Raw genomic sequence first — 11,922 nt, forward strand, 5'->3', positions numbered from 1 at the left:
GTCACATTATTTCCAGGGGAAAAGGAATCTCGAGAGCCGAGAGAAATGTTTGTATCCCCTCTCAAGAGTAAGATGGGCATGGTCTGAATAAGGGATCCAGTCCAACTACTCAATTGAAATGAATCCAAACTAAAATGTCTTGGACGCCTCCCCCAAAGCCCCAAGTCTTGTGATATTATCGGAATGGGCTGTGCTAACACATGGAATTTAACTGTTAAACAACAACCACACCAGCCGCACCAGCAGCACAGAGCCTTGCACACAAATCCCACCTCCAGAGCAGGTTGGAATCCCAGCCAAGGGGTTGTGGTGGGCTGACTGGAAGTGCTGCCTACCTGAAATAAGAGTTCAGTACTACTGTTTTACGACACGGTTTAATGAGAATCTGAACTAGTCCTACTTTTAGCAGACAGCATCAGGGCGGAGGCCCCCAGCCCATTCCCCGTGGTCATCCCCATCCCGCAGTGGGATGGACTTCCTCATGGGCATACACAGGACCTCGTCGATGTAGATGGTGTTCTCCTTGACCTGGATCTCCTCCTGCAGGGCAAGCTGTCTGCGATTCAGCCCTTTCAGCTCCACCTGAGCTTGGGCTAATGTTTCATTTAATCTAGGAGAAGAGGAAGAACATAAGGGAATAATTTATCACTCTGCATCGCTTTTTCGGGGGCGGGGGGGGTGCGGAATGTATTCATGTGTTCAGTGCAGAAGCCAAATAAGCATGTCCTCTTCCCTCGCCTCCGCAGGACAGAGATTTCAAATTAGTGGCCACAGGCCAGATTCACGAGATAGACAGCTCCATAAACTGCCAACATTTAAGACTGTACATTTTACCTAAACGTCTGGATTTAGACTTCTTTAGAAAAATTTAAACTCTGGCGTCCATCTTCTGCATGGCAGCAATTGGCTGGAGTTAGAAAGGAGTCCCTTGCCTGTCCTCTAGAAAGGAATCCCTCAAACATTATAGATACAAATGAGCTCATGCCTAGCAGGCTTCACCCACCACAGAATCTGCCCAGCCCTGTTCACAATCCAGGTTTAAATGGGGTCCCAGTGGTGTTCCACCTACCAGCTGCCAGCCTACCTTGCAACATTATGGGTGATCTCATGAACCTCCTTGATCAACCTATACTGTGCCACGTCACGACACAGTTCCACGTTAGGCCGATATGTCCTGGTCTCCAGGCGTGTATGAGCCACCTTGGCAGGCCCTTCTTGGTCAAGGATGGCTTTTTCAAGAACTGTAACATTTTTCTCTTGGGAAGCAATCTCTTCCATGACCTTACAAAAAGGATTAGAGTAGGTGAGGCCAAGTTGTACTCCTCGAAACTCAACAGCAGGGACTCTTAGGAGGTCTCTGTGATCATTTAAATTAGGAAAACAGGACCTCAGATTTCTACTTAAGCAGGGCACCAGAATGAGTCTGATCTCTCTTCCCTGTAGCAGTGACTGCTGGTGGGCAAGGCAACTCACCCAGCTTTAGAACTTCACAGACGGAATGAACGTGACCGGCCACTGTTGCCTCATCTCCTTCTCAAATAATATGAATTCCCTGAAGAATGCCCTCAGCTGAGACTGGAAGCTGCCCATTTACCTTGGTACAAAGTACCTGTGTATCACGAACAGAAAGCTGCCTATTTCCTTATCAACTCACTCACTAGCACCAGTTCTGCCCCCTTAGAGGCCTGAAGAGTGTGAGCAGTTCAATCTGAGTTTTGTTGGTTTCTTTGAGGGTGGCTTTGTTCATAAAAAGATTAGTTAGAAGTTACTTGAGTTATTAGATTAATATTTAACTAGCTTAAAATTTCTTTCTTTCTTAAGCTTTAAAAAAAAATAACTTTACATCATGGAAATTTCCAAACATACACAAAAGTAGCCAGTATAATGAACCTAAGGTACCCATTGTCGGTTTAAGCAATGATCATCAATACGTGCCAGTCTTGTTTCTTCTATAACCCCATCTCCGCCCACTAGCTTAATTGTTTTAAAGCAAATCCCAGATATTATATCATTTCAGTCTTAAATACTTGAGTACATGTTTCTAAGATATAAAGATTCTTCTATTGTCTTTTAACATAACTATAATACCTCTCTCTCTCTCTCTCTCTCTCTCTCTCTCACACACACACACACACACACACACACACACACACACCACAAAAGAATGATTCTTCAGTATTACCTAATAGCTAGTCTTCATGTTTCCATGATTGTCCCGTATTTTCTTGTAAGAGTGAGTTTGTTCAAATTAGAATCCAAATGAGGTCCACACATTGCATTTTAAGCCTTTTCTTAACATTTCTTAAGCGTTTCTTAAGTTAAATTCACAGATACTATAGTATTTTTAAATTTAACAAATGTTAACAATCACTTTAAATTTATTTTGATTAATAGTTCCTCCCACTTCAAGCTTGGGTAAAATCCTTCGAACATTTATTTAAAGCAGCAATTATAAATTTGATATACAACAAATATATAGCATTTGCGAATTTGATAGAAAACTTTTTAGAAATACTTGAATTGTCTTAACAAACAAGGCCTTCTGAAGGTCTCAAAAGAACTTGTCAATCTAGTAAACTAGTAAAAATAATTAATCTTAAATTCTCGTAAATATCTTAAGTCTTCAAACTTAAAATTTCAGCTAAAATCATAAGGCTAAATTATTTAATTAAATATTTTGTTATAACTTTAAAAAAAAACAGGTCAAATTTTCTTAAATTTTACAGATACTTAAAATATCCAAAATAGAGATTCTTTAAAATAAAACTGCTAATATTACGTATTAGATCAAGAATCAGCAAACTATGGCCTATGGGCCAAATCCAATCTGCCACCTGTTTTTGTACAGACTGAAATAAGAATTTTTTTTGAATTAATAGACTAGATTTTTTAGAGCAGTTTTAGACTTACAGCAAAACTGAGCAGGAAGTATAGAGTACCCATATACCCTCTCTTCCCCCACACAGTTTCCCTTATTATGAACATCTTGAGTTAATGTGGCACATTTGTTACAACTGATGAACCAGTACTGTTACATCATCATTAACTAAAGTTTATAGTTTACATTAGGGTTCACTCTTTGTGTTGTACATTCTATGAGTTTTGACAAATGTATAAATTATATACATTTGGTATCCACCAATTTAGTATCACCCAGAATTTATCGCCCTAAAAAACAAACAAACCTATGCTCCTCTTTTTTCATCCCTCCTTCACTCCCCAACCCCCATCTGAAGTTCTGACAATCATTTACCTTTTTACTGTATCAATAGTTTTGCCTTTTCCAGAATATCATATAGTTTGAATCATACAGTATGATTCATACAGTATGAATTTCACATTGGCTTCTTTCATTTAGCAATATGCATGTAAGATTCCTCCATGTCTTTCTGAGACTTGATGGCTCATTTCTTTTTATCACTGAATAATATTCCATTCTATAGGTATAGCACAATTCGTTTATTCATTTATCTATCAAAAGACATCTTGGTTGCTTCCAAGCTTTGGAAGTTATGAATAAAGCTGCTATAAATATTCATACAGGTTTTTGTGTGGACATGTTTTCAACGCATTTGGCTAAATACCGAGGAGTGAGTTTGCTGAATCATATGTGTATGTTTAGTTTTACAAGAAACTGCCAAACTGTCTTTCAAAGTGGCTGTAACATTTTACATTACCACCAGCAATGAGAGTTCTCATTGCTCTACATCCTTGCCAGCATTTGGTGTTGTCAATGTTCTCTACAGGTGTGTAGTGTATCTCGTTGTTTTAATTTGCAATCCCTAATGACATGACGTTGAGCATCTTTTCACATGCTTAATTGCCATCTGTGTGTTTTCTTTGGTAAGGTATCTGTTCAGATCTTTTGTCTATTTTTTATTGGACTGTTTATTTCTTTATTGTTTAGTTTTAAGAGTTCTTTGTATATTTTGGATAATAGCCCTTTATCAGTTACGTGTTTTGTAAATATTTTCCCCTAGTCTGTGGCTTGTCTTTTTATTCTCTTTTAAAATAAAGGTTTTTACATTTTTAAATAGTTGAAAAATCAAAAGAAGAATAATATTTTGTGTCATGTGAAAAATATATGAAATTCAAATTTTAATTTCTATAAAAAAAGTTTTATTGGAACACAGCCATGCTCATTCATGTATATATGGCTGCTTTTAAATCACAATGGCAGAGTTAAGAAGCTGCAACAGACTTTGTATTTTACTCTCCTTGCCTTGTGTTACTGTCCAGAGTACTAGAAATCCCAATGACACGGTTACAACTTGACAGCTTTCCAAGTGTTATGTGTATCACCATACAGTGATGTCTTATTTTTTTTTTATTACCAGTACATACTCGTCACGCTAAAGTAAGAAAAATGGGCTTCATGTGTTGTACTTTTAAGGTGCAGTGAGTAATAGATTTTAATTAGGTAGCAAAACATTGTGTTTATTATGCAATGACACTACAGCTGTGCTGAAAGAATACAACATATGTCATTACCAGACTATGCATCATCATGATAGTCCCAACTCACAGGAGAGCAATAATCAGAAAAATTAGAAATTTAAAACAGAATGTCCCATCACCCCAGAATATCTTCACAAAAACGAAAATGAGGCTGCAATCAAAGTAAGGTTGAAAGTGGCTCATTTGTTATCCAAGCAAGGAGAGTCGATTACCGATGGTGAGTTATTTGAATCATGTTCGATCACGGCAGCTGAGGAAGGGTGTCCAGAGAATATAAATTTGTTTAAGATTATTAGTCTTTCTGCAATAATAGTTACCTGAAAAGGTAAGGACACTGGGAACAACATCAATAGTCAATTAAAAACAAGGCACATGATTTTGGATGGTTTTCTTTTGCTCTTCATGAGTTAAGTGTTCTGATGCTGCTCAGTTGTTTATTTAAGGAGTCAGTGCTGAGTTTGAAGTAGCTAAAGAATCGGCCTCTATGAATGGTATTATGAAATAACTACAGGTGAGGCTATTTTCAAAAAGTTGAGAAAATACTAATTCGATACAAACTGAAATAAAATCTGCTAAGAAGTGTTATAGCTGATAATGGCACAAATATGTGTGGAGCAGAAAGAGGATTAGTTGAACACATTTACAGAGCTTGTGGAAATGCATGCTATTTAAAGCCTCTGGATATTCATAGTATTATTCATCAGAAAGTACTTTGCAGAAAATATAATACTACTGGATGTTATTAAACCAGTAGCATCGACAATGAACTTCATTAACTCTCATGGATTTGACCATCATCGGTTCTGTGAATGTTTGTCAGAAATATAAGCTGAGTCTACGGCCACGCCACCCTGAACAAGCCCGATCCCATCTGATCTCGGAAGCTAAACAAGGTCGGGCCTGGTTAGTACTTGGATGGGAGACCACCTAGGAAGACCAGGTGCTATAGGAGTAAAAAATAAAAAAATAAAAATAAGTAAGGGATTGTAAGCTGACAAGGTCCTTGCAATCTGTGAGGTCAACCAAGGGTTGCCTAGCCTAAAAAAAATAAAAAATAATAATAAATAAAAATAAGTAAAATAAATAAAATTTAAAAAAAAGAAATATAAGCTGAATATCCTGATTTGCTGTAATGCTCAGCAAGTCAATGGTTTAGCAGCAGTAAAATTTTCTTATGATTTATTTTTAGCTGAGGGCCAAGAATGAAATTGTTTTTAACAAGAACCACCACCATCAACCACTATTATCAAACACTGAATGGTTTTGGAAATTAACTTCTGATGCAGACTTAATATTATTTCTTAATGAATCCAACCTAAAATCACAAGGCAAGACAGCACTTAAAAGCAAAGCTTAAACTGTGGTAAAGTCATTTCTATGAGTAACATGATTTGAATCACAAGTAATGTCAAGCTGCTTTATATACTCCCTGTGCTGTCAAAAGTTAAAACTAGAAGCAAGGCCTCCATTCCCACACATATTTGCAACAGATATATTTTCCAACTTTCAGCAGTGTTTTTTTGGACCTCAATGCAAGTGCAAAGGAAATTTCCATATTTCAAAATCCACTTAGCTGTGTAATTGAAGAGCTTCTACCTACCCTTCAAATGGAAGTGATTAATCTGAAACGTAATGACATGCTAAAAGGTCAACATCCAAAAGGAGAAGAATCTAACAGAATTCTATAAAGGCCTTCCAAGTGATGAATATGTTCAATGATCATATGTTTATAGACTGTTATCAGTGCTTGGCAGTACCTATCTGAATGAAAAGACATTTTCAAAGATGAAATATATATAAAATCTCATTACAGATGGGCATTAGCAAATGAACATTTGCAATAGATTTTGACAGGAAATATTATCACAGAATGACCTTTGATTACATTCTGGCTTGTCCTGCTCATCACATAAGTAAACCTTGTCTGACAACTAGATTCTGGGTTTCAAGAGGGCAAAGTATGAATGCTGCAGAAGGACAAGGCTTTGGGAGTTGAGCAGGCCTGAGCTCTAGCCCCAGGCTGCCAGCAATGCACCCTGCTACCTGGGGTCCTTTCTGCTCTCTACGTCTCAATTTCATCGTCAGTAAAATGCAGGAGTTGGGTTAGTGTCCTCATGTTATAGGTGAGGTATGAGGCTCCGAGAGCTTGAGGGATCTGTGTGAGTCACTCAGCTGGTCTGTCATGGGACTGGATTTGGACCCACATCTTTGGTCCAAATCCAGCACTTGTTCTACTAGACTAGACTTCTCAGCGTCCCTGAGTTTAAACTCTGGGATGGTCATACATGCTCAGGATCCAGGGGTGAGGGAGGGAGGTATACTGGAGCGAGCTCACGTGGGCTCTGATGGTTAAATACTCAGGAACTTTGCAAGACCACTGTTAAATGGGTAGCTTAAAATCAACTGTGGTGGAAGTATTTACACCATGGAAATCAGCAAATTCTACAAATCGGGGTGTTTTGTTTTGTTTTATTTTGTTTTGTTTTGTTTTGTTTTGTTTTTGAGAGCCAGTTTACCAGTACACCACTGGTAACCAGGAGAGACAACCAGCCAGAATCCTGAAGTTGCAGCTGGATTTGGAGACATTGGTTGCATTCAACTCATGGAACTTCAGAGTCATAAATGATATCTAAGATTATGTAGTTCATCTCCATATTTCACAAAAGGAGAAACTGAGGCCCAGAGGGAAGACATGGCATATGCTTTGCAGTCATGAGTGACAAAGGAGGCCCAGAGTGGGGCCAAGAACCACCCTGGTCCTCAAAAACCCAAAGCCTGCTGCTGCGATGGAGAGATGCGAATGACTCTTATTCCCAAGATCACAAGCACAGCCAGCTGCCTGGCCCTACGGGCATTCCAGGTTTCCATGGTGAAACACTTGAACGTGCTCTCCCACGTTCTCTGTAGGGAGCTCACCTTGGCCAGATGAACAGCCAGCTTGTCCCTGGCATCCTTGGTCTCCTTCAAGCCATTCTTAAATGCTGTGTCCACCACGTCACATTGCTTACGCAGGTCATTGGCCGTCTGGGACAGGATTCGGTCCACCAGGGCCTTCAGTGTCAGGGAGTTGTTTCTCTGCTTGTCAGCCTTCTCCACATTGGTGTTGGAGAAGTCCAACCAGTCTTCTAGACTCACAGAGCTGAAACAGAACCCATGCGTTTGTTCACGGCATATCTGGGCTGGGAAGGAGCTATGGGAATGGGATAAACTCCTGGAGGTCTACTGGAAGCTAAGCCTCCCTACAGGGGCAATAACTTTCACTTTGGGGAAACCTACTTTGTGCCAGGCACTGGACTGGCACTTCACAGATGTCATCACAATGACTTTCTAATGAGCTAACTTTTATAACCCCCATTTTACAGATGAGGAAAATTGAGGCTCAGAAAGATGAAGTAACAAAATAAATGACAGTAGTAACAGATGAATAAAATAGGAAACCTTGAGTCCATATACTGATATAAATAAGTGAATAAATTGCTAGTTTAACAAGGAACTGCTCTGTATAACAACATTGATGAATCTCAAAATAACGTTGATTGGAAAACTGACACGCACAAATTAGATAGTATATGATGCTACTTAATAAGCATAAAAGCAGGCAAAACAAACCTATTAGAAGTCAGGAATGTGGTTACCTTTGGGGAGGAGAGACAGGTTATCGATCAAGAGGGAATAGGATAGGAGTTTCTGTGGTGGTGGTAATGTTTCATTTCTTGACCAGGTTGGTGGTTCCATGAGGACTGGTCACTATAATTAGTGCCAGCCTCTGAGATGAACCCCAATGATCGTTGCCTCTTGGAATTCACACCTTTGCGTAAGCTCCTCCCTTGAGTTGTGGGATGAACTTATTGACTCATTTCTCACAAAAAGAAGTGATTAGATGTCATTTTGGGGATTAGGTTAAAAGGAGACTGTGACTTTTGTCTTGGGTGCACTCTCTCTCCTGCTTCTTCTTGGATCACTCACTGTGAGGGAAGACAGTTGCCATGTCCTGAGACAGCCCTGGGGAGAGGCTCACATGGCAGGGCCTGACATAACCACATGAGTTGACCTGGAAGTGGATCCCCACCCCTACCCAGTCGAGCCTTCAGATAAGACCACAGACCAGCAGAAAGCCTGACTACAGCCTCATGGGATGTGAGCCAGAGGCACCTGCTAAGCAATGCCTGGGTTCCTTACCCACAGAAACTGTGAGATAATATATGTTTATTGTTTTAAGCTAAGTTTGGGGGTAATTTGCTATATAGCAAAAGATAATATAATAATTAAACTGTATGTATATTATTATTTGTGTATTTTTCTATATGTATGTTTTACCTCAAAAAGAAGGTTTAAAAATTAGAATGAGTTAGGTCTGTGATGTAATGTTAATTGAAAATCGTAAGTTAGATGTTCCAGAAAAGGTACATAATATAATCCCATTTTTGTCAACAAAACAAAATTTGTGTGTGAGTGTACACATATGTTTGTATAAACATACAGATAACATTGGTTATTTCAAGGGGTAATAATGGAGGGAAATTATTAAGTTGTCCTTTATGTTTTTAGATTCTTTCAACACAAATAGGTAAAAGAATAAATCTTAAGTGTTTTAAAGATTTTATATCAGACTTTCTTAAAGTGGGGCCTAAGCTGGAGGACCAAGGACTCCGCCCTGTCTCAGTGTGGTCAACACTCAGCACCTGCCTTTGTCCAAGCCTGCCTCTTCCTAGCTCCCGGCCTGAGGTCAGGATGATGTGCTAGCTCTTGCCTGCCTGTCTGGTAAGCACTAGGACATTACATAGCAGGGAGGAAGACAGCATAGCCAGGCCAGCAGTCAGGGACCCACTCACTTTGGTTCAACCCTCACGACATTCTCGGAATATTTGATGTTTGGTGAGTTGTTGTTGAGTGAGAAGCAGATATCATCAATGGTCAGGGCCACAAACTTGTCCTTCAAATCCTTTTCAAGATTGTACTTTGCAGAGCGGTTCAGCCTGAAGGGAGAGGGTAAAGGTTTCTCCCTCTGGAATGCCCATGTGGCAACTACAGTTTCTTGGGAGACCCTGAAAAATGAAGCTAAAGCTTGGTCTAGTATAGGATGGCGGCACCTCTTTCCCCACCTTCCATCACTTCCCCCATCGCCCCCCCCCCCAACACACACACACATATACCATTAGATGCTTGTGACAAATTAAAGTAACCAAGCCTGGACTTCAAGATCCTCCCTCCAACTGTGACATTTCCTGATGTCACTACTGTGGTACAGTGTATGTGAGAGGTCAGCCCTTGCAAAAAAAAAACAGCTCCAGTATGCTTCAGTTTATAATCAGGGGTGAAATCCAGCCCATTCCCCACCCACCACAAGAGGGCGACTGTCGAGTATGAGAGGTTGTCCAGGCCTCAGCATGAGTGCTCCAGGCAGCCTCCCAGCATGGAAAGTGCTCATAACAGTATTGATCCCCATTCTTTCTGTGCCATGGAGCCCGGCCTTTGTGGGCACTGCCTTTTCTAGCTATGTGCAGTGGAGATGTGGAGAGTGGCCCCGGACACCAATACCTAATCTGCTCAGTCGTCTCCTCCAGGGTGCGGGTCAGCAGGGCCATCACCCCCCGGATGATCTCAGCCTCCTTTACCAGTTCCTGCTCCACTTCATCATGCACCAGGTCAATGCCAACTCGCTTCTCCCTGACCAGAGAAAGGCGGCAGATCAGTCCAACACGTGGAGGGAGGCAATTCAATATTTGCTAACATCTGGACATTTAAAATTATCCAGACAAATAGTTTGAGTAGCACCCAATCCATCTGGATGATGTGGCCAAGGATGTACACTAGCTGGTGTCTCTGAGCCTTGAAAAACTCCAAAACACAATGAAGAAAAATTGATCGGTGATTGATTGATTGATCACTTGGTCTGAAAAATGCCAGATGGACGTGTCCCCCTCAATTTGGTCATCAATTCTGAAGCCTTTTTCTTCTTATCTATTTACTAGAAACATTTCTCTTGGCTTAAAACTTCAAAGACATATGTTTCCTACCTTGATCCTAGTTCCATTTTTGACAAAAATTTGAATCCAGAAAGATGCTTTATAATAATAATACTAATCATAATGTCAACATTAATATTACCCCCACTACTCAGCATTTATTATGTGGCAAGCATTGTGCTGAGCTTTTCATATGAATCTTCTTACTTAATTAGTATTTTCAAGTCCAGGTGAGGAAACAGTTTTGGAGAGGTTAAGCTCAAGGCTACAAAACTGGGTATTACGCATGTTTTTAACCACTATGCTATGTTACTCCTAAAATTGACTGGTCACTGCCTGATATTTTGTTCTTTTCTACTTTGCATGAAAGTGTCTGGGAGGAAGGCTCCACCACTCACCAGCTGTGTGGCCTTAGGCACATTGTATAATTTACCTATGCCTTGGTTTCTTCTTCTGTGAAATAAGGATAATAATTAGTATTTCATAGGCTTGTGGCAAGGAACTGATGAGATATAAAAGCAGACATACAGTACCAGGCATATAGTAACATGTACTTGATCAATAAGATGCAAGTAGAAATGGTGAATGCCAAACCTTAATTATTCCTGCTTGCTAGAATGTAGACATAATGGCTTGCGCTCTAGTTGCCATCTTGAATCACAAGGTAACCTTAAGAGTAAAAGCCGTGTGCAGTGGAGCAACAGAATACAAAAGGCCTGGAACCCTGACAGTATGCCAACCCTAAACTATCTCCAGATTCCTTAAATCTGAGAGAAAGAAACTATCTTATTTAAGTTCAGTGTTATTTTGTGGTTTTCTGATCACCCACAGCCAAACCTAGTCCTAACTTATATTTAAGTTAGTCAAGAGCAAAGTTTAGACATGAACCCAGTCCAGTGCTGCTTCCACTGCCCAGCACCACGGGCATGCTGAGATAATTTCAGGCTCTAAATGAACACATGCTCATTTGTCTCATTTTAACCCACCACCCAGCACAGGCAGTTTTTACTACCCAGCATTTCATTTCTCACAACAGATGATTCATTGGAGGAACCTTCCCTCCTACCTATATTCCAGGCATGTCTGAGTGATGTGCAAGGGCTCTTTCAAGCTCTCCAGGGCTTTCTCCAATCTGGTCTTATATGTGAGTAGATCTTCAGTCACATACACAAGCTGCTCAAGTTTGTCATCTAACTCCTTCTTCCAGAACCTGACTTCCTCAAGTCTCTGTTCTGAAGCAGAGAAGTTACACCAGGGTTAATCTATTCCCATTGCAGCCAACTTTTGGATGAGAAACTTGAATACTATTGCAAAACTACCTGAGATATGTTCTTCTTAAAGCTGTGCCTCTTGGGGCATCTTTTCATCTTTATAAGCTTTTATTAGCAGGGAGGGAGGAAGGGAGGGAAAATATTTCTTACATTCAACATCAAATTAATCCGAAGATGATTCTACATTCGTTGACTCTAACTCTTCGATGCCTGAACTCCATAGTATA

General features: G+C 40.1%; 1 protein-coding gene and 1 pseudogene across 1 annotated transcript in view; one reads left to right on the top strand and one right to left on the bottom strand.

The window, feature by feature from the left end:
• Window positions 1-355: 355 nt before the first annotated feature.
• Window positions 356-11,922, bottom strand: part of TEKT1 (tektin 1) — an 18,457-nt gene continuing 6,890 nt past the window's right edge. The window contains exons 3-8 of the mRNA XM_011359778.2: window positions 11,491-11,656; window positions 9,997-10,125; window positions 9,291-9,434; window positions 7,375-7,597; window positions 1,085-1,281; window positions 356-610 (exon numbers count right to left, since the gene is read on the bottom strand). Coding sequence (XP_011358080.1) covers window positions 403-610; window positions 1,085-1,281; window positions 7,375-7,597; window positions 9,291-9,434; window positions 9,997-10,125; window positions 11,491-11,656 — 1,067 coding nt within the window. The 3' untranslated portion in view covers window positions 356-402. The remainder of the gene's footprint in view (window positions 611-1,084; window positions 1,282-7,374; window positions 7,598-9,290; window positions 9,435-9,996; window positions 10,126-11,490; window positions 11,657-11,922) is intronic.
• LOC111739544 lies at window positions 5,292-5,410 on the top strand (annotated as a pseudogene).

The sequence above is a fragment of the Pteropus vampyrus genome, unplaced genomic scaffold, assembly GCF_000151845.1.
Source record: "Pteropus vampyrus isolate Shadow unplaced genomic scaffold, Pvam_2.0 Scaffold50, whole genome shotgun sequence".
NCBI lineage: Eukaryota > Metazoa > Chordata > Mammalia > Chiroptera > Pteropodidae > Pteropus > Pteropus vampyrus.